The 18,946-nt window shown below is 38.1% G+C and overlaps 1 protein-coding gene across 1 annotated transcript in view; it reads left to right on the plus strand.

Annotated features, from left to right (window-relative positions):
- The window catches only part of LOC139744633 (putative ATP-dependent RNA helicase TDRD12), a 29,264-nt gene extending 13,312 nt beyond the window's left edge, over window positions 1-15,952 (plus strand). The window contains exons 11-28 of the mRNA XM_071655062.1: window positions 373-561; window positions 1,004-1,141; window positions 1,820-1,921; window positions 2,453-2,497; window positions 3,451-3,642; window positions 4,548-4,676; window positions 5,674-5,794; window positions 6,316-6,455; window positions 6,946-7,083; window positions 8,124-8,188; window positions 9,026-9,128; window positions 10,142-10,420; window positions 10,706-10,795; window positions 11,181-11,305; window positions 11,649-11,778; window positions 12,421-12,500; window positions 14,051-14,164; window positions 15,835-15,952. Of these exons, the coding sequence (XP_071511163.1) occupies window positions 373-561; window positions 1,004-1,141; window positions 1,820-1,921; window positions 2,453-2,497; window positions 3,451-3,642; window positions 4,548-4,676; window positions 5,674-5,794; window positions 6,316-6,455; window positions 6,946-7,083; window positions 8,124-8,188; window positions 9,026-9,128; window positions 10,142-10,420; window positions 10,706-10,795; window positions 11,181-11,305; window positions 11,649-11,778; window positions 12,421-12,500; window positions 14,051-14,164; window positions 15,835-15,952 (2,298 nt within the window). The remainder of the gene's footprint in view (window positions 1-372; window positions 562-1,003; window positions 1,142-1,819; window positions 1,922-2,452; window positions 2,498-3,450; window positions 3,643-4,547; window positions 4,677-5,673; window positions 5,795-6,315; window positions 6,456-6,945; window positions 7,084-8,123; window positions 8,189-9,025; window positions 9,129-10,141; window positions 10,421-10,705; window positions 10,796-11,180; window positions 11,306-11,648; window positions 11,779-12,420; window positions 12,501-14,050; window positions 14,165-15,834) is intronic.
- Window positions 15,953-18,946: the final 2,994 nt, after the last annotated feature.

Here is an 18,946-nt window from a genome sequence, read left to right on the forward strand (position 1 = left end):
TTTGCAAAGGCACCTCCCCTTTACGGAATTCCTGGATCCGCCACTACAATATGCTGAAGAATTTACACCTACCATAGGAGAGGGACAAATGTAGAAGGTGGTCAGAAAATAGCCCATACTGTTACTAGAATACAAACAAGATCCAAGTACATGTACATTCAATTTGTTAGTGTTGTATGCCTTAAAGAGGTAATCATTCTAAAACATTTACTCAAATATCTGCTTTGTTCAGTCAAACTTTCCCTCATCTTACCCTAGAATTCTTTTCCTTTCTCTCTGCATCTCTGTGCACATATTTATAACAAAAGGAACATGGATAGTCATGGATTATAAATGACTGAAAATTATGTACTCTCCTTGTTTTGTTATTAGACTTTTGAGAATGTGGCCCCATCGGGTGTCAGTCTCATCCAGGCATGTGCGTGGAAGGCAGTCCTACGGGGGCGTGATGTGGTGGGGATCGCCCCCAGGGACTCTGGGTCCAGTCTGGCGTACATTCTGCCCCTCGTCACCCAGCTCCTCCAACCAGACACTTACACCAGTCTGCCAGCGGGAAATGGAGTGAGTGACTATCCTCTTGCATCTTCCAATAATCGTTCATAACTAAAATCATTCTGTTTCCAAGAAAAAGCTGCTTAAAATTGCATATCCAATTGTAGTGAGCCAGTATAGCAGAGTAAAAATTGAGTCATTGTGATTTGTGGAGTATTTAATGAGGTGTAAAATTCACTGTCGTAGATCTTTGGATGGGATAAGCACACTGCACCTTTAACATGTTAAAATGTCATCCCAAGCTCTTTACCAACTTTCAGCACGTCAGTTTCTTAAAAATTAATATTCACACAAATTCTAAATTTGTAGGAAAATTCTTGACAATATGTAAATGCAAATGAGGCAGGAAGATGATTTGGTAGTGGCGGAACTACATATTTCACTTATACATGTATCATTGGAACGCTGTGCACATGCTTTGACCATGGTTTTCTGTATGTGGAACCTGCAGCCCCTCGCGTTGATTGTCTGTCCGTCATGGCTTGAAGCCACCACCATAGCTGAGCAGTGCGACCTGTTTGTGAAGGCAGCCAGCAAAACTCTCAAGACCATTCTGATCTATGGCGGAGGCAATGAACACCAGCAAGAAGTAAGATGATTTCATAATTTTTTTTTGTTTTTGTAACAGTCGATTAATATTTTCTTGCTACATATTTCCAAATAAGAGACATTGCTATTAGGCAAGAGAACTATATAGATTATATCCACAAGTTTTTGATTTTGCCGCATACATTTGCAAAATGGGCTTAAGGCTGTGCTGCTCTTTGTAGTCATAAATCATTCATCACAACTATCATTCTTATTTGTCCATTTTGTAGAGATACTTATGACTTCTTGTGTATTGCAGAGGAAATGTATGATACATTATATTCATATGTCAGGGCAGTACTTTGGTTGTTCATTTTCCATCAATATCAAGTATCCTTATCATATCAACTATATTCATATCAATCAAGTTGCAAAATGTATGAAAATAAACACTCTGTGTTGGTATATGGCATACTTGTATATTACAGTACTGTGGTAACAATGAGAATCAATTACATAAGTTGTAGCACAAGCTTAAGCTAAATGCAGTGATGCATTCCTACATCATTATTAGTAGGTTTGAATAGTTAATTATTGTTATTACTATTATTATCATCATCATTAGTGTCATTATGTATTCACTTGTTTGTTTGTGTGTTTGTTTTTGTACTCAGTTGTAAGTAGTAATGTTTTGTAAGGAGGTCATTACATTATGTCACTTACATAATCTGCCACTAAGGTTCAACTTGTCAATGGCTGCCACATCTTGGTCTCAACAATCCCCTGTGTCTTGAGGATGATAGAAAGCAACCTCACCAACCTCAACCGCCTCTGCCACCTGGTAAGTCAAAGAGTGTGTGAGTGTGTCTTCGTCCCATCCAGTTAGAGGCAAAAAACAACAGTGTCCCACAGAGAGAACGTGATGTGGAGGTCCCATGAGTGTGTGTGTTTTGTGAGAGCCACAACTCCAAGATCCCACTCCTCTTCTCCCTGTAAAGAATAGTCAGTTAAAAACCTGGTGAAGTGGTCCGTGTGACACACATGCCTCGATAATGACTGAAAAAAAAAAATGAAAGAGAGGTTTTATATCAAATCTGTCGGCTTTTACAATTCAAAATTGATGATAAAGGATGCATTTAGATCACTCATGTCTAACAACCTTCATTGAGTTAAAAGTGTCCAAAATGTCTCATAGTCACATTCTGGAAAGTTGTCGTTTCTCATGCCTCAAAATATGTACAAGTTGAAAGTGATCATGGCACCAGCACTCTGCGCTAGCCTCATGCCCCCTCCTCCACCCCCCCCCCCCCCCCCCAAAAAAAAAAGGAAACTTGCACACAATTATAATACCAAATCTATGTTCCTTCTACAGGTCTTTGACAATGCTCATATTCTCTTCAGGGATTTCAACACTGAGGTAAGGGGTCATCGATGGTATTAGTTTTCTGAAGGGGACTGCTTGTTTCACATAGTTACTGTAAAAATGGAAATTCAGTCGTAAGTTATTTTTTTTTCGTTCTGTGAGAGTAAGATGAATTTGGTATGTTTTTTAATTGTGCAGAATCAAAACATAAAGTAGACAGTGTTTCATATAAAATGCCCCCCCCCCCCCCCCCTGAAAAAAAAAAAAATTTTGGTTTTTGCACTAGTTTCTTGTCTTGGGAAATCAGCAAAAATTTCCACTTTTACAGAATATTGAGAATGTTTCAAGTAGATGCTTTCCCCAGCTAGCCTGGTACTTTTCTTTTTTCAATCCATTGCTCGTGGGAAGGATTCTAACATGTGTAGAATCTGTTTACAGCAGCATTGTCAACAGGATTGCAATTTCCATATTTCAGTGAAACTAGTGTTTTCACCGACTAAAGTATTGGGAAGTATCATTAAGTAATGCATCATAATATTTTGAAATACTCGGCACATTCACCTAATGTAGTATTTCTTATTATCTGATAACAACTTGTGAGTATACTTGACCACTCTTTTGCACTAATTAATCTTTCTCTTTCTTTATTTGAACAGTTGTAGAATGCTTGCTTCCTAAGAAATTTAGACATATTATAGAAAATAGAGTCTATTAATTTGTTTGCTTCTCTTGGTCTTATTTAACTAAGGTTCTGTCAATAATTGTATGCCTTTACAATGTAGGAAAACATCGATAAGGATCACATAATTGTTAAAATTTAGATTTGTGATTGTGCAAATCATTCAGAATTGTATTTTCTGTGTGTTTGGTATTGCCGGGGCAATTTTTTTTCCGAGGTCATACACTGAGCGTGATACAGAATGGCCAGAAGTGGACCATACTAAAGTACCCCTTTTTACTACTTTATCCGCTTCTCTACACCCTCCTGTACTCCTTTGGTCAAACAGGTCAAGGAGTTGATGAGGGTGTACTCGTCCTCCCTGCTGGCTCAAAGCACCCGGTCAGCCCCACGCCAGCTGCTGGTCTTCGCCTCCGAGTGGCGTGCCTCCCTCGGTTCCTTCCTACGGGTCTACATGACCAATCAAATGGTTGTCGTCACGCACAAGTTAGAGGGCGCCATCTACGCCAAAGTGAGACAGGTATGGATCAACAAACAATACACACAGTAATGTAAAAGCAGAAATTTTCGTATCCATTGTAATTTTGCGAATTTCACAAGAGCCAAGATTCTGGAAGTAGAATGCACACAAAAGTTCTTTTCTACATTTTACAGCATTGAATGCCAGTGGCAATTCGTGAAAATTTCATGCTGCGAAAAAGGCGTCAACAACAATTAGTGAAAATTTCTTGCTTTACAGTCCTGGACTGCTTGTTCTTAGTTTCTTCTCGACCTTGGAAAATCTATCATGACTACTTCTCTTCTTGTAAGTCTATGTATTTTTAAGAAATTTCTTCAATGTCGTGAACTTTTTATTAACCTGTTGCTTCTTCCATTCTTTTAAGTCTACAGAGGTAATGCTTTCATATTCTCAAATGTCTTTTCTCCTTCTATGTGTATCAACAAAAGGAGGTACTCCTGCTGACAAATTATGATAAAATCAGTGAATGGATTAAGCCAATCTTGCCTTGATATTGAGTTTGGAAGATCAAAGTATATTTTTTCTTCTCATTTTACTACCAGTCACACACTGATGCCATTTAGAATGCGAAATAAATTCTTTCGACTGTGACATTAAACATAGGCGAACATATCCCCGTGAAGAGTAAGCAGCAGACTTTCATCTCTGTAAAAAAATATGCTTTCATCTGCTCAGTCCCTGCTATGCGCAGAGATTTTGAGAAACAAAAAGCTTGCATGGTGTCATTGACAGTACAAGTCAACATCTTCATTCATTTCTACAAATTTATTATACTAATCATGATGATATGAATTTATATTGCGCTAAATCCACTCTATAGAGTGCTCACAGCGCATGCGTACTATTGTTACCCCATTGTTGGCGCACATTACGTTTGGTATATTCCTTCCGTGTTCGTGTTACAGAGCATTGAGGTTGTACAAGATAGTCAACGGACAGGCGTCCTGCTCGGCAAACTGCAATCGGGCCTTGCCAAGGGTACAAAAGTCATCATCTTCACCAACGACCGGAAGAAGGCAAACGATTTGACCAAGGTAGGCTGCTGGGATACAGAATGGTCATTCTGCGGAGAAGACATTTAAGAGGCAGCAAGAACTGTCTGAGCATCCTTCAGTGAATTCTTTTTTCTTTTTTTTTTGTTTGGAGGTTTTTCTGAGAAAGAGAGGGAGAGAGAAAGGGAGAATTGTTTTCTCGGAGTTTGGACAGTATCGTTTATTCGTGTATGAACGTTACAAGATGTTACAAGTTAGCAGACACACACAATGAACTTTTACACAATAGCAGTGAATCTGAAAATAAAGAAGAGAAAAGATCAGAATAGATCTTCACTATTAGAAGAACATCTATATCCTTTAATAGTACATGATCATCGTCAAAGGTCAAGTTGATATTCAACTTCGCATTTTTTAGACCCTTAATAGTTCTTTGTTCTGGTTCGTTTGCTAAAAGTGATCCATACTAACTTTGGTGTTTTGTTCAGAATAATTCACATATTGCACTTTCTGCGGATATGTATTGCATACCATATTTTTTTCTCAAGGTGTGTTAAGGACATTATTTTCCAAGGCAGTCTTTATAGTGCACAAAATTTGACTATTTTGTGATGATAACTATGAAGTTGATGTCATTGTAAGTTGAGTAAGATGCAATAAAGGGGAATTCATCTTCATATCAACAATCATGATGTTCATGATATGTTTCCAAGCCATCATTTTTTTTTTTAATCAGATTTGATTTTCTTTTTTATTATTATTATGCAAGTTGCTTGGTGTTAGTCAATGACTGATTGTGTTAAATGCCTTATCTCCCCACAGTATGCATTAGTTTGTGGCTAGGTTGATATAATTTTCAAGGCTGGTTGGTTATAATCCCTCAGCGCTATTTGAAAGCTTAAAGTTGGGGGAAATTACAAATTAGTAATACAAATCGGAAACCTGGATGCTAAGTGAGGTCATCAGGCCTTGGCAATGATGGGTCACAATGATAACAATGGGCGTGTCTGGTTCCCTCCCCCCCCCCCAACCATCACAGATCCTGGTCTCCTCCTCCCACTACACCCTGATGGCCACTGAAGACATGATGACCGACACACTGGACAAGGTCAAGAAGGAGTGGTCAGCACACCACAGGCCAGACTCCATTCCTCTCCTAGGTGAGTCTTCCAAGTGGTACCAAAACTTTGAAAATCCTTCACTTTGGAACAGATTGTCTGATTTTCCTCAAACTCCAGTGATGTGCTCTACTAATAATCCTGCATTCATTTAATCCATATATATTTCTGGTTCATATCCTTTTAACGTTCATTGAACTTATATACAGAAAGCTAATAGAGATGTATTAATATCTTTCTCAGAAATCTTTTAAAAGCACTTTTGGTTTATCCTTTGTAGGGTTTGAAGAGGAAAAATCCGAATGTAATTTTTTTTTTTTTTTTTTTTTTTTTTTTTACTTTATGTTCCTGATTAGGTCAGCTGCTTCAGAATCAAAAAAAAAAAAAAGAGACAAAACTGAACAGTCTGTTTTGCCATGTGAGAATTCATTATAATCTTAAGTATGCATATGATAATGTAGCCAATATGTTGACCAATACCTGAAGTTCTCTGCCATGCAAGGCTAATCAGTGCTGTGATAAGCTGTTGTTATTACTTGCCTGTGTATTTCTGCCATTCATAGTCATGACGGATGGAGCTATCAAGGACATGGGGGTTACCGATGCGGCATACATCATCCACTTTGACTTCCCCCCAAGCAAGAATGCCTACGGCAGGCGACTCGGCTGCATGATGCGACATTACGAGGTCCAGCTCAAACAGGTAGTTAAGCCTGAAATTTTGCTTTTTTTTTTGTTCCTTTACAAAATGTCCTCTCTATGTGAACATTTCATGGAATTCAAGAGGGAGGGCTTGCCATTAGACTCAATTTATTAAAGGAAGAAAGAGGCTTGAAATGAAACTAAGTGGGCATCTATGTGCAAACAAGACTATCATGTACACACTGTAAGATAGAATGTCCCAATCTTTTCTTTTCTTTTAACTAAAGTCAACATCTGACAGGAAACCTCATACACTCATTTTAAGACTCCTCTTAAGTCATATTTGTTTATTTGTCATTGTGGTTGAGTTCACTTGGCATTGCATTTGTAAGATTGTGCCACTAGTTTGTTGTTGTTTTGTGTGTGTGGCATGCTATTGTCATTTTATGCAGTCTCTCATTGGCGAAGATTATGGTACATGATAGATATGACATATTTGAATGCATATTAAAATTAGTTTAACTTACTTTGCCTGCAACTTTTTCTCTTAGGTGAAGAAGTCCAAGTGCCAGTCCATCCTCTTTGTGGACAAAACCAACACATATGCAGTGTCTCACCTGGCAGACATTCTGAGCCGTTCAGGGCAGGGTGTTCCAAGCCATGTTGCAGAGAAGGAAGAAATTGAGAAGGTTAGTTGGTGATGCCTTGGCATACAGTACAAACTAGAAGGGAGAGATGGGAAGATGCAGTCCCTGTACATCGCAGATTTATACCAGTTGATAGGTGGACAAAAACATCTAGATAGATAGATGGAACAGAGGTAGGTATATAGATTTGATTGGTAGAAAGACAGAAAATAGATTGATAGATAAATAGATTCAAAGATAGATAGATGCATTCATAGATGAAATAGAGAGATATAGGTAGATAGAAATATTGGTACAGTTGAACCTCTCGTATCCGGACAAGTCGGGACCGGGGCTCATCCGGATAAGGGATTTGGCCGGATACGGGAGACTCAATGCTTTATACATGTACATATACATACACATGTACTGATGTAGCCCATTGTAGTACCACATGTAGTAATGTGTATACCGCAACCTTTTCATTGTTACACTCAGTAACAGACCCCAAAATAGAGGTTCGTGTTTGCAAGAATGAAATCATTTTCTTTTATAAATTCTTGGGATGACTTACCTAAATAATTATTAAGAAATGTATCAAGTATATGTAATTCATGTGTGTTTGTGTAGGAGTTCTCAAGGAGTTGGGAATCCCCCTTTCCTCCCGTAATTCTTAAAAAAAGATTAAAAAATCACGGCGAGATTGCGTCCGGATAATAGAGAGATCCGGATAAAGGGAGGCCGGATAATAGAGGTTCAACTGTATATAGATAAAGAAACACAGAGATAGATAAATAGATAAGATAGATAGATAGATAAGTAGATAGATAGATAAGATAGAAAGATAGATAAGTAGATAGATAGATAGATAGATAGATAGATAGATAGATATCAGATTAGCAATTATTGATATTAATCTGTATGTCGTTTATTTGGTAAAAGCACTCTCTCTAGAATATTTTCATCTGAAGATATTTGAAAAATACTGACATGTCCTCCGATTCAAAAGAGAGGGTGGTGCTACATGTAGGTATATCCCTTTGAAAATCTCTCCATCAATCTTTGATGTGTTAATTGTTTTGCCCAATGTCATTCCATTTTAGGCAAAAGAGGAACGGAAGAAGACCAAGCCCCTCTGCCATAGCCTGAAATGCTTTGGAGTGTGCAGGTGAGAACTAAAACTGCAGTTCTGCCCTCCTTTGCAGTCTGTTTGAATACACTCTTCTAATTCTTTGAATATCTAAGTGCACATCTCAGCATATGCCTGTCACATTTTAATATGTATGTTATGAAAATGATATTGCATGATAGTGTGACAAAGTTGTGTATGTTAGAAATTTATATAATTAGTAGTACATATATTTTGTATTATATTTCAGGACATGCATCTTTTTTTTTTTTCAAATTGCTCACAATGTGAGTTGACTAATGTGTACTTTGTATTACAGTATATGTATTTTTTGTTTGTTTGTTTGATGGAAATAAATTGAATTGAATTGAATTGAATTGAATTGAATTGAATTGGATAACAGTGGAATTGTGTTCCACTTCCTGGCTATGGATGTGCTTTTGTCTTAAAAAATAAATAAATAAATAGATATTACGATGAAAGAATAATTTGGGGTTGGGAGGGTAATGCATGCCAAGGTAGGATACGTTTTGCAATGCGACCATGTGTACATGATATCATCAAAGTTGTCCATTGAAATTACATGAAATTGTCTCAAGTTGAGCAAATCACTTTTGATAGTGGTTGTTGGCATGTTCACAGAATATGTTTTAAACTGTCACGTGATTCTTTGTGGAGCCTTTTGTCATTTTGTGCAGGCTGAGGGTAAAAGAGGTGGAATTTCCCTTATCTTGCCTGTAAGGGCATGAAACAGTTTTCACAGCAAAGCAGTGACAAGACTGGAAAGTCAGATTGTGCTTCAATGACCTATTTCTATTAATATACTGATTCAGAATGACAGTTGAATTTTTTTCTTCTCTTCATCTATTCCTCCAGGGACCAGATTAAGTGTTCAAGCAGACACATGGTGTTCCCAGAGGTCGACACACCAGGCTCCCAGAAAGAGTACATTGACCTGCCCACCCAGGGGACAGTTATGGTATGTTCGGGGATTCAGTGAGGAAAACTGATGCCATAGTTTATTATGCTTGTGTCTAGATGGGTATATAAAATAAACCCCTTTTGTTATCAGCTGCACAAGACAATGTGCTGAGCCGTCCATGCCCAGGTCCATTTGATATATTTAGTTGGTAATCCTGATTTGAGTTTGAGCAATGTGTTGCTCTTGCCTGATGGTGATAGGCCATATTGTGACCTGGACATAACACTAGCATTTAATTTACAGCACTTTCGTCACAAGTGTTTCAAACATATCAGGGCCCTGTTTCATAAAGCTGTTCGTAAAGTTACGAACAACTTACGAGCGACTGGTGATCAGTTCTTGTGCTGAATTATGGAAATTCTGATAAGCGTAGCACATCAGAACTTATCACCAGTCGCTCGTAAGTTGTTCGTAACTTTACGAACAGCTTTATGAAACAGGGCCCAGGCATGCATGTGCAGACATAACATAATTGTAATCAAGTATCAAATGCATATACACGTTAGAGCTGGCAGGAGTAGGGAAAAAAAAAAGTTATTGGCTGGGGGCTTTTACTTACAACGTGTGTTTACGTAAAGTATGAACCTATACTATGGATCGCCCCTATGCACTGATACCACATATATTTATCTTTCTATGTATGTAGACTTCTTTATCGAGCTGTAACTTGTCTCAAATATTTCAATTCTGATCAGCTTTTAGCTTGTGGTCATAGTCATATAAATTGAGGGTTTTTTTTCTTTTAAAGGATTAAGTAGAGTTTGATATTCAATATTCATGTTTATAGTTATTTCATTGTATGTTTAATAAAATGTTAGTAAATAAAAATCTGTCATGTATACATCCATAAATGTGAAACACGAACACTAGATAATGAATTTACAGAGGACAGATATGAGCTATTCCAATTATACATGTCCGCACACTCAAATGTGTAGATATAAACACACACACAGGTGCTTACTCTCTTTGCACAATGCTTATCAAATATATTTTATGTACCTACCTAGGTACTCATTACCCATGTGGTTGATGCCTCCTGTTACTACGCCCGCCTCATCAAGCATCGCCCATCAGACCACCACCACACCGTTTCCATGGAGACCGATGCCGTCCAACTGAACCTTGACCTCCAAGCCTGGTACGCCGACCCCGCCCACCAGCTGGCCCAGAGGCCGTTGAAGATTGGACAAGTCTGTGGCGTGGTGGATAGCGTGGGGTGCTACGCCCGGGTCCAGGTTCTCTCCTGGGTTGCCAAGGCAACGGAGGACTCACCCGCAACAGCTGAGGTATGTGGAAGCTTTGTTCTCCTATTGTACAACATTAGGCTATATTGGATCGAGCCATTTTTATTTTTTTTTTTTAATCAACCATGAAGGCATTTTTAGCATGAAGTCACTGTATAACTTGAACTTTTATGGACTTGCAGCCTACCATTTTAATAGTATGTCAGTTTTATGATTGAGCAGCCGTGCCAAAGCAAGATATAAAACAGATACTGAGCTTGAGTTATAAAAACAGCAGATTGCATTTAATTGTGTCCCTTTCATTTCTATTCCTGTGATTGCTAATAGGTGCAGTATGTCGATGACGGTCACTATCAGGAGGTCAGTGTGGACAAACTTCTCAGACTACCGGACAACCTGCTCGCTGTCAAGTTTCAGGTGAATGCAGCTGGAAGCTTCCACCAGATTTTCTTATCTTTGACCTTCAAATAATGCAACGAAAGGAGGATGGAAACAGACGGAGGAATGATATTTGCACATTTTAGACGTGTTGTGCAGAAAAAAAAAAAGTGTACTTCTAGGTGGTATTGGTTGGTTACTTCCTTAGGTCCGTGTGTATTCATTTATTCTTTGTTGTAGTCTTTTTTCCTTCCTTTTATTTTCATCTTAAGAAAATATAGATATTTGTCGTACATCCCAAACATGCTACAAAACATGTATAAGCATGTTTATATCTGTTTATCTCATGCATGCACCCTATCTCAGAGTTGTGGTATGATTTGAAATTCATCATTATGTGCTTGGTTTGGTCTTTGGTGTGTAGGCGGTTGAGGTGGTTGTGTGCAAGGCCAAGCCAACTGATAAGGACTTCTCTTGGACAACACATGCTGATCTCCAGATGTACCAGCTCCTGCAGGGAAAGCTGCTGGAAGGCAATATTGCCTTGAGGTGAGGAGGCACTCATTTGATACATCCTGTGTGAACAAATAACAGCCTCTTGAACTATTGAGAGCAGCGTAAAATTTTGTTGCTAGCTCTCAGCTTTGTCAGTTTTATTGTTATTCTTTGCACTCATGGAATGGTCACAGTTAGGAAGTAAATTTCATTACTTTGTGTCGTCTTGGCCTTTAATGTTAAACTGAAGCACATTGCTGCACCTGAATGGGTTTGCAAATCTATGAAAAGTTCAAGTTTGGATGTATTACTGAATGCTGATGAAGAAGCTTGGCGAGTATAGCTAAGCTCATTGGTCTCGTTAAGGGTTAAATCGGTTTCTTTTGGTCCATTGAAGCCTGGGGAACACCCTGTGGCTGGATCCACTGGTTGAGAGAAAGTACCTAAAGGAGACCAAAGCTCTGATGACGATCTACAATGTCCGACAGGAGTTGATCCGCAGGAAGTTCGCTGTGAACAATCCAGAGGTACAGATTTTTTTTTTTTCACTTCAATCAAAAGATCTTATTTTCATATTTTAACATATTAGGTTACACTACACTTAACAAAGGAATAAGGGAATAAATTATTTAATGTCACTGTAGTGGGGGAGCAGTTCCCTTGGATGTGTCAGAGCTGCCCACTGGTATGATTTACAAAATTTGGTATGCTTTTTTTTTTCCTCATAAGAATTTTTTTTTTTAAATGAAAAGTATGCAGTTGTTTTACAAAAATTCATTTGTAAGTAAATTCATTGATTCTGATTGAACATTTTTGGTGGCCTGCATAGTTCTCTCTCAATTTTTGATTGTTCGGTTCAATTGTTGGTGTATTCAATAGGTCTTCAAAGAGAAGTGCAGTGGTTTATCAAGGTATCCAAAGATGTAAATATTTCTCTGTTAGGACTTGGTGATCAACTTTCCAATCAACATGCATCCATTTATTACCTGTCAGTATTTTGAATGAACTTTGAATCTACGAACTGTTGATATATCAGGCGATACCATTAGCAAGCTTTAATACATAAACCCTCGCTATAAAAATATAGTTATGAATATGTTGATAAATCTCTGAGTCTTGTAAAGGTTGCATTTGTGTTTATTTGTATATTTCTCCGTCTGCCATGATAGCACATCCAGAATCTTCGGCAGCTATGCGAAGGGAAAGTCAAACTTCCCCCATTGAAGTCTTCCACACAGGAGAAAGAAAGGTAAGTATTGACAGAAACATCCAGGAGTGCTTAATATGAAGATTATGCATTGACTGTGTCACAGTCTTTTATTGTCTGGAGATTAACCCCTTTTGTGCCAGGGACTTTGTACAGTGTGTACAATGCTATGGGGTTTTCTGTGTCAGTCAGCACTCAAGGCACACGAAGGGTTAAGTGGGCTTCCTGTTGTTGTTTTTTCCATTCTATTTTTTTTTAATACGATAAAATTCAGACCTGTGAATCATCAAAATACACCTGTGTTGTATATGCTTCCAGGTAGAAGTGCAGTTTTCACAATGTGTTGTTCAGCTCGTCTACTGGTCGTTTGTCTGTTGTGCTTTCTTTTCTTTCTTCTCTCTGTCACACACACACGCACACACACACACACAAATTATGTAACAGTTACAACAGCTACTGATTTATATCTAGACTGCAAGTTGAGAATATTTATTATCTGGCATTTAGAGATGTCTTGTGGAAAAGCAGGCACTGCAATGAAATTAGTGCATGATTAATTATTTTACTAGTGAGGATGATTCTTTGTCAGTTAAAAGAAATTATACTTGTAAGAATTTTCTTATTTAATTTGCAGTATTGTCTTTGAACTGCCCTAGATGATTAGCATTATCTTTATATGGTTCTCTTGAACACAGAGTTTGAATAGAGGGTAAATAAACTGTATATTCTTGTCAGTATATAGTTAGGTTGAAAAGTTTCATATTGCATTTTACAATCAATTAAGCTTTGTCTCTTACCTTCCTTTTTTATTTCAGAAGTGTGGAAAAAGTCTTTCAGTTTGTATGTTGTTTGCCTCTGATGCTTTTCTATTATTTATTTGCAACTGCATGTATTGAGACACACAGCCGTACAGTTACATTCAATTCAATTCAGTTCAAATTTTATTTCATATTTCCATTTTCTCAATGATGAGATTACAAAATTATTGACAACAAAACAAGAATACAAAATATATACAATCATGTCTTTTGATTATAGAAGAAAAAGAAAAAAATATATACTTGACACAAATGTACATGGTCATATCATGTGAAAATGTCACTAGTAAGTATAAGAAATATGATGGGGCCTACATAAAAGCTTTAAAGCTTGTAAAACTGTAGGTTCCTGAGTACATAGGCATATAATTTTACACGGAGAACGGATATGTTTGTCTTGACCAACTAAAATTACACCAGTACAAAAAATCGATAAAGTAATAAACTAATGAACCACATAGATATCGCACAAACCAGACTGCATACAAGTCCCGCAGTGTTTGAAAAACAAAAATGCTATATCATAAAAGATGATAGCAGCATTGAGTATGTCAGTGTGTGTGTGTGTGCTTCTGTGTGTGTCTGTGTATAGTAGTGTCTGTATTTGTGTGAGTGTGCATTTGTGTTCATCTGTGTGTGTCTGTGTTGTACGTGTGTGTGTGGTCATCTCATTTGGTTAGTCACATCTTAATCATGACTCCATCTCTGTCTACCTATCTCTCTTTCTCTGTCTGTCTGTCTGTCTGTCTGTCTCTCATGTATTGGATTCTACAGTGTGAGGCTGCCACCACCAGCCCAGCTCCGCAAGGACACAGCAAACCTAGTCCACCTGTCAGCAGTAGACAGCCCTCACTGCTTCTATGTCCAGCTGGTCAAATCAAAGTACAGGTATGCTCTGAAATAGGAATTATTTCTCCCTTGTTTTGCTTTTGGCCTGTTTGCTTGTTTGTTTGTTTGTTTCAACTCAATCATGGTGCAGTATGAAATAGTAAAGAATGCATTGGGTAGTAATAAGTTATATGATCATGAATTAGTACTCTGTGCATGGATTAAGTGTAGTCATCATATTTACCACATTTTTCATAGCCATTGCAGAGACCAACCCTGTGTGAGTGGTAGAAATGAATCTTTCAAAATCATCTCATTTTTTTAAATTGCGAGAAAAAAAACACCCATATCGTTCAAACTGTCTAAAACATTGATCTCAGGTGTTTCGCTTGATTTGAACAACTTTTTTTTTTCTGAAAAGTACACATTCATTTGATGTGTTACTGACATGCATTAACCCTAACTAGGCCGGGGGGGGGGGGGGGGGGGGGGGGCCTCCGAGGCCCCCCCCCCCTCGACGTTCCGCGCGATGTATCGCAATCGCAAAAAGCTATCGCCGCGACGTTTCATGACTTTTTTCTTGCGAGTCTCCCGCATCTTTTGACACCAAATTTGCGACGCCCGGGCGCACGGTTCCGAAGTTACGCATAAATATGTACATGCATGTCAGACCAAAAATTACTCAAAAAACGTGAATTCGTGTACAATTTCAATGCAAACTGTGCTTACAGGCAAATTTCATAAAAGCATGATTATTTTGGTGTTTTATTGATTAAAATCGATGAATAACATATTTTCTTGTTCGGAGCGATGTCACGGACAAATTTCATTGAAAAAACAATGAAAAGCATAAAGTCGAAAAAATAAGGAAATACATAAGAAATTCCAAAAACAATAAAATACTTTTTTTACTTTTTTAGAATTTTTTTCTGATATCACAATTTTTTTTGTGACATTTGCTAAGGACACTAAAAAGACTATTTACACAAAAAATGTGCCTGTTTTGAGCTTTATTTTGTGATTTATACCAAATAGTCTGATTTCATGCATCATTATGCATAAATAAGCATAATTTAGCATAAATGATGAGTTTTTGAAAAATTAACTTCATGGTATTTTAGATTACATCATAGGCACTGTGTGTGCCAATTTTCGTCGCGATTGCGCGGTCAATAGCCGAGATCTGGAGAGGGGGGGGGGGGGGGGGGGGGGCCTGGGAGGCCCCCCCCCCCCCCCCCGACTCTATCAACTTCCTAAATAGCCAGGCCTAGTTAGGGTTAAGAGTGATATTCCCACTGCTTTCTCAAAGAGGTACATGTCAATTGCTCTTTCATTTTGCTAGAAAGATAAAATTTTGATAAATTCTCTTTAAACTCTCTTTATCTGGTTGTTCAGCAGTTACATGTACATGATGAACTGCTGTAGTCTTTTCATCCTGCAATTACAGCACCAAAACTTTGAAAATTCGCAACGTTTGGATGGATTGTCCAAGTTTCCTCAAACTTTCACTTATGCTTTCTACTGATATTGCTGCATTCATTTAGTCCACATGTATATTAGATGAAACGTTTCCTTTTAACTACCACACCATGATGGTTTCATTGTTGTGTTGTCGATCATCTGTCCTGTGTCTGCTGTTCCTTCACAATTTTATTGTATCCGTGGGTTGTTTGGGGTTTTTTTTTGTTTATTTCTTTGGCTCTTTTTATTTTGTGTGTGTCATTATACAGACTGGAGCGGCTGATGGAGACACTGAACCAGAAGATGGCAAACCACACCCAGACGGAGGACACCACCGTTGCCGTGGGAGATTTCTGCCTCGCCCAATTCCCCCTTGATGGGAGGTGAGCAGCATTTTGACAGATGAGAAAACTGATTTTGTGTGCTCCATGGAAATTTTGAAATTTATGGAATATACAAGGAAGAACAGTTGCAATTACTCCTATCAAATATGACGTCACATATGATAATCTTTGTCAATAAAAAAACAAAACAAAACTGAAGTGTGTATGAAGAGACTTAAAAAATGTAGTGCTCATGCTGAATGCAATGAAGCTTGTGTTCTCTTAGTGTTGATTGATGTATTGTAAAGAATTTGTTTGGAAAATTTACACTGTAAATTTACACGAATTAACGATGTAGGAAAAAATACACATGTATTCTTATCATATAAATATTTCACATAACGAGGGCAGACTACATGACATTGCAACACTGCCATTAAGGAATGAGCCTTACTGTAAAACATGATATATTCGCGGCATGAAATTTTCGCGAATTGCTACTGGCGTGCAATGCATACGTTGTAGACAAGAATTTTCGCGAATCTTGGCGCTCGCGAAATTCGCGAAATTAAAATGCACACGAACATTCCTCGTTTTACAGTAACTGAGAAAGGTGGACTGCGCTCCCTGCATGCGCAGAGCATTTGTATGGAAACATACTTCAGGGACCCATTTCATAAAAGATGTTAGGATGTCAACTCTTGCTGGAATGCAACTTCCAATAGCAACAGCCAATCAGGAAGCTGGATTCTTGTTGTTACCATGACAATTGCCATTGCAGCAAGAGTTGCTATCATATCAACTTTTTATGAAATGGGGCCTAGATGTATAAACCAATTTCTTTTTTGTCTGCTGCCCTCACAGGTGGTACCGAGGTCAGGTGAAGGACAGCAATGAGACCACCAAGGAGAAAGACATCTTCTTTGTCGACTGGGGAGACCAGGAATGGGTGTCGGCTGCTCTCGTCTGCCCCATGCTACCAGAGTTCTGTGATGTAAGGCTCCGTCTCTTCATGTGGCATTCGTAGGGGAGCTACCCTCTGATGGATGATATCTTCAATACCATCAGAGATAGATAGATAGATAGATGAATAGATAGATAGGAAGAACAGATAGATAGATAGATAGATAGATAAATAGAAAGATAGAAAAAACAGATAGATAAATAGATAGAAAGAACAGATAGATTGATTGATTGATTCATATAAAGATAGATAAAAGACATAACTGACACATTGATTGATTGATTGATTGATTGATTGATTGATTGATTGATTGACTGATTGATTGATTGATTGATTGATTGATTGATTGATTGATTGATTGAAAGAGAGATACAAGACATAACTGTCTTTGTGTCAAGAAATAGGCTAATTCTTTCATGAAGGATTTTCAGAGATCATATTTTGAGGGGGTAATGAAGAAAGCCCTTCCCTTGAAGAGTGCTGAAAATGAAATTTCAAGATCAAACACTTAGGCTCGAATTCACGAAGGTGGTACAAATGAAACCATGGTTTAAACCATGGACAAAAACCACGGAGCGCCAAGTGTCGCACGGAATATTTTGTTATGAAATTGGTCATTTCGTCGACAAAATGATCGTTTCCTTAATGAAATTATCATGTTGTGGACGAAATGTTCATTTAGTTACAAAATGTTGTCATTTCGTTGCAAAATAATCATTTCATCGAGGAAATGACTGATTTCGTAACGAAATATTCCATGCGACACTTGGCGCTCCATGTTTTTTGTCCATGGTTTAAACCATGGTTTCATTTGTACCACCTTCGTGAATTCGGGCCTTAGTGTGTAGGTTTAAGAGCTACTCAAATGACAGAGTCAGATGGGGAATACAGGTATGTGTTAAAAAAAAAAACAAGTGAAAGTCCTGTCTGCAATGAATAAGACTCTAAATCCATTGAGTAACTATGGAGAGTGCAGAAGGAAATTGAGGGCTACAATGTATGTTGTATGTTAATACAAAGTGTTTCATTTTCAGCGTTTGGGCAGTGATTGCCGATATAACTGAAAATGCTATATGATCCATATGCAACACCATCAGCAATGTTGACATACATACCTCACAGGTTCAGTTTTCTGTAGTGCCGCTTGAGTGGGGGGGGGGGGGGGGGTGAGGGAGATCATCAGAAGGGAAGAAAAGACTCTGACTGATTTGAGTGAGGACTACAAACCACACCCTTGTATATTTGCAAACTGCACGATGCGTCTGGGAATGACACTCAATTTTTATCACCACTCCAGCTGCCTGCACAAGCCATCCAGTGCTCCATGAGGGCTGTGGAACCTGTTTGCAAGGACGGCTGGTCAGAGGTCGCGGGCAGTGCATTGTGGGACATGTGCAATGGCGGAGCAGAAGGTGTCAACGTGCCCCTGACCGTTGAGGTTTGTCATCTGCGCAGCTGTTGCTGACAGCAGGACATTAACAATCACATAGGGTGACGACAAGATGACGTAGGAAGTGGTAGACGTGATAGAAATAAGCTGAGGCATTGCTGACTCGTTGTAGTTTACCCCCTTCAAAGAGTGATGTCATGCAATATGAAATGTTTTTACCCTTCCATCTTTTCTCTGAAGTATTGATGCACAAACATAATAGACGTAATATATTTTTTCAGGTTTGCAAGATCTAAGAATGGTTATACTTCCTCTCTTGAAGTGAGTTATGTAAGTCAAGCAGCATATTTGAATACAAAGATGTGAGTGACATATTCCACTTCATTATATATGCATGTAAAAGTTATCAAGCATATTTGCCCTGTTCCACATTTTGCATGGAAATCTTCATAATGTAGTAATTTACAGGATCAGGATTTGTCATGCTTTCAATAACTGTATGATGAATTACTGCACTTTTTTAGGCAATGGGTAAAACCTTTTTACATTACAGTCCCTCCTTTGACGTATCATTTGTATTGTATTGTAATGTCTTTCTTGTAATAAGATTGCTCTGTTTTCAAAACATTTGATAAGATATTCACAAGATGTGTGATCTAAACAATACTTGTGTCAGTTGTCAATGTGTAGGTGCTTGTCAAATA

Source organism: Diadema antillarum, unplaced genomic scaffold, assembly GCF_040938485.1.
Source record: "Diadema antillarum isolate AM-2024a unplaced genomic scaffold, OU_Dant_1.0 seq00001199_RagTag, whole genome shotgun sequence".
NCBI lineage: Eukaryota > Metazoa > Echinodermata > Echinoidea > Diadematoida > Diadematidae > Diadema > Diadema antillarum.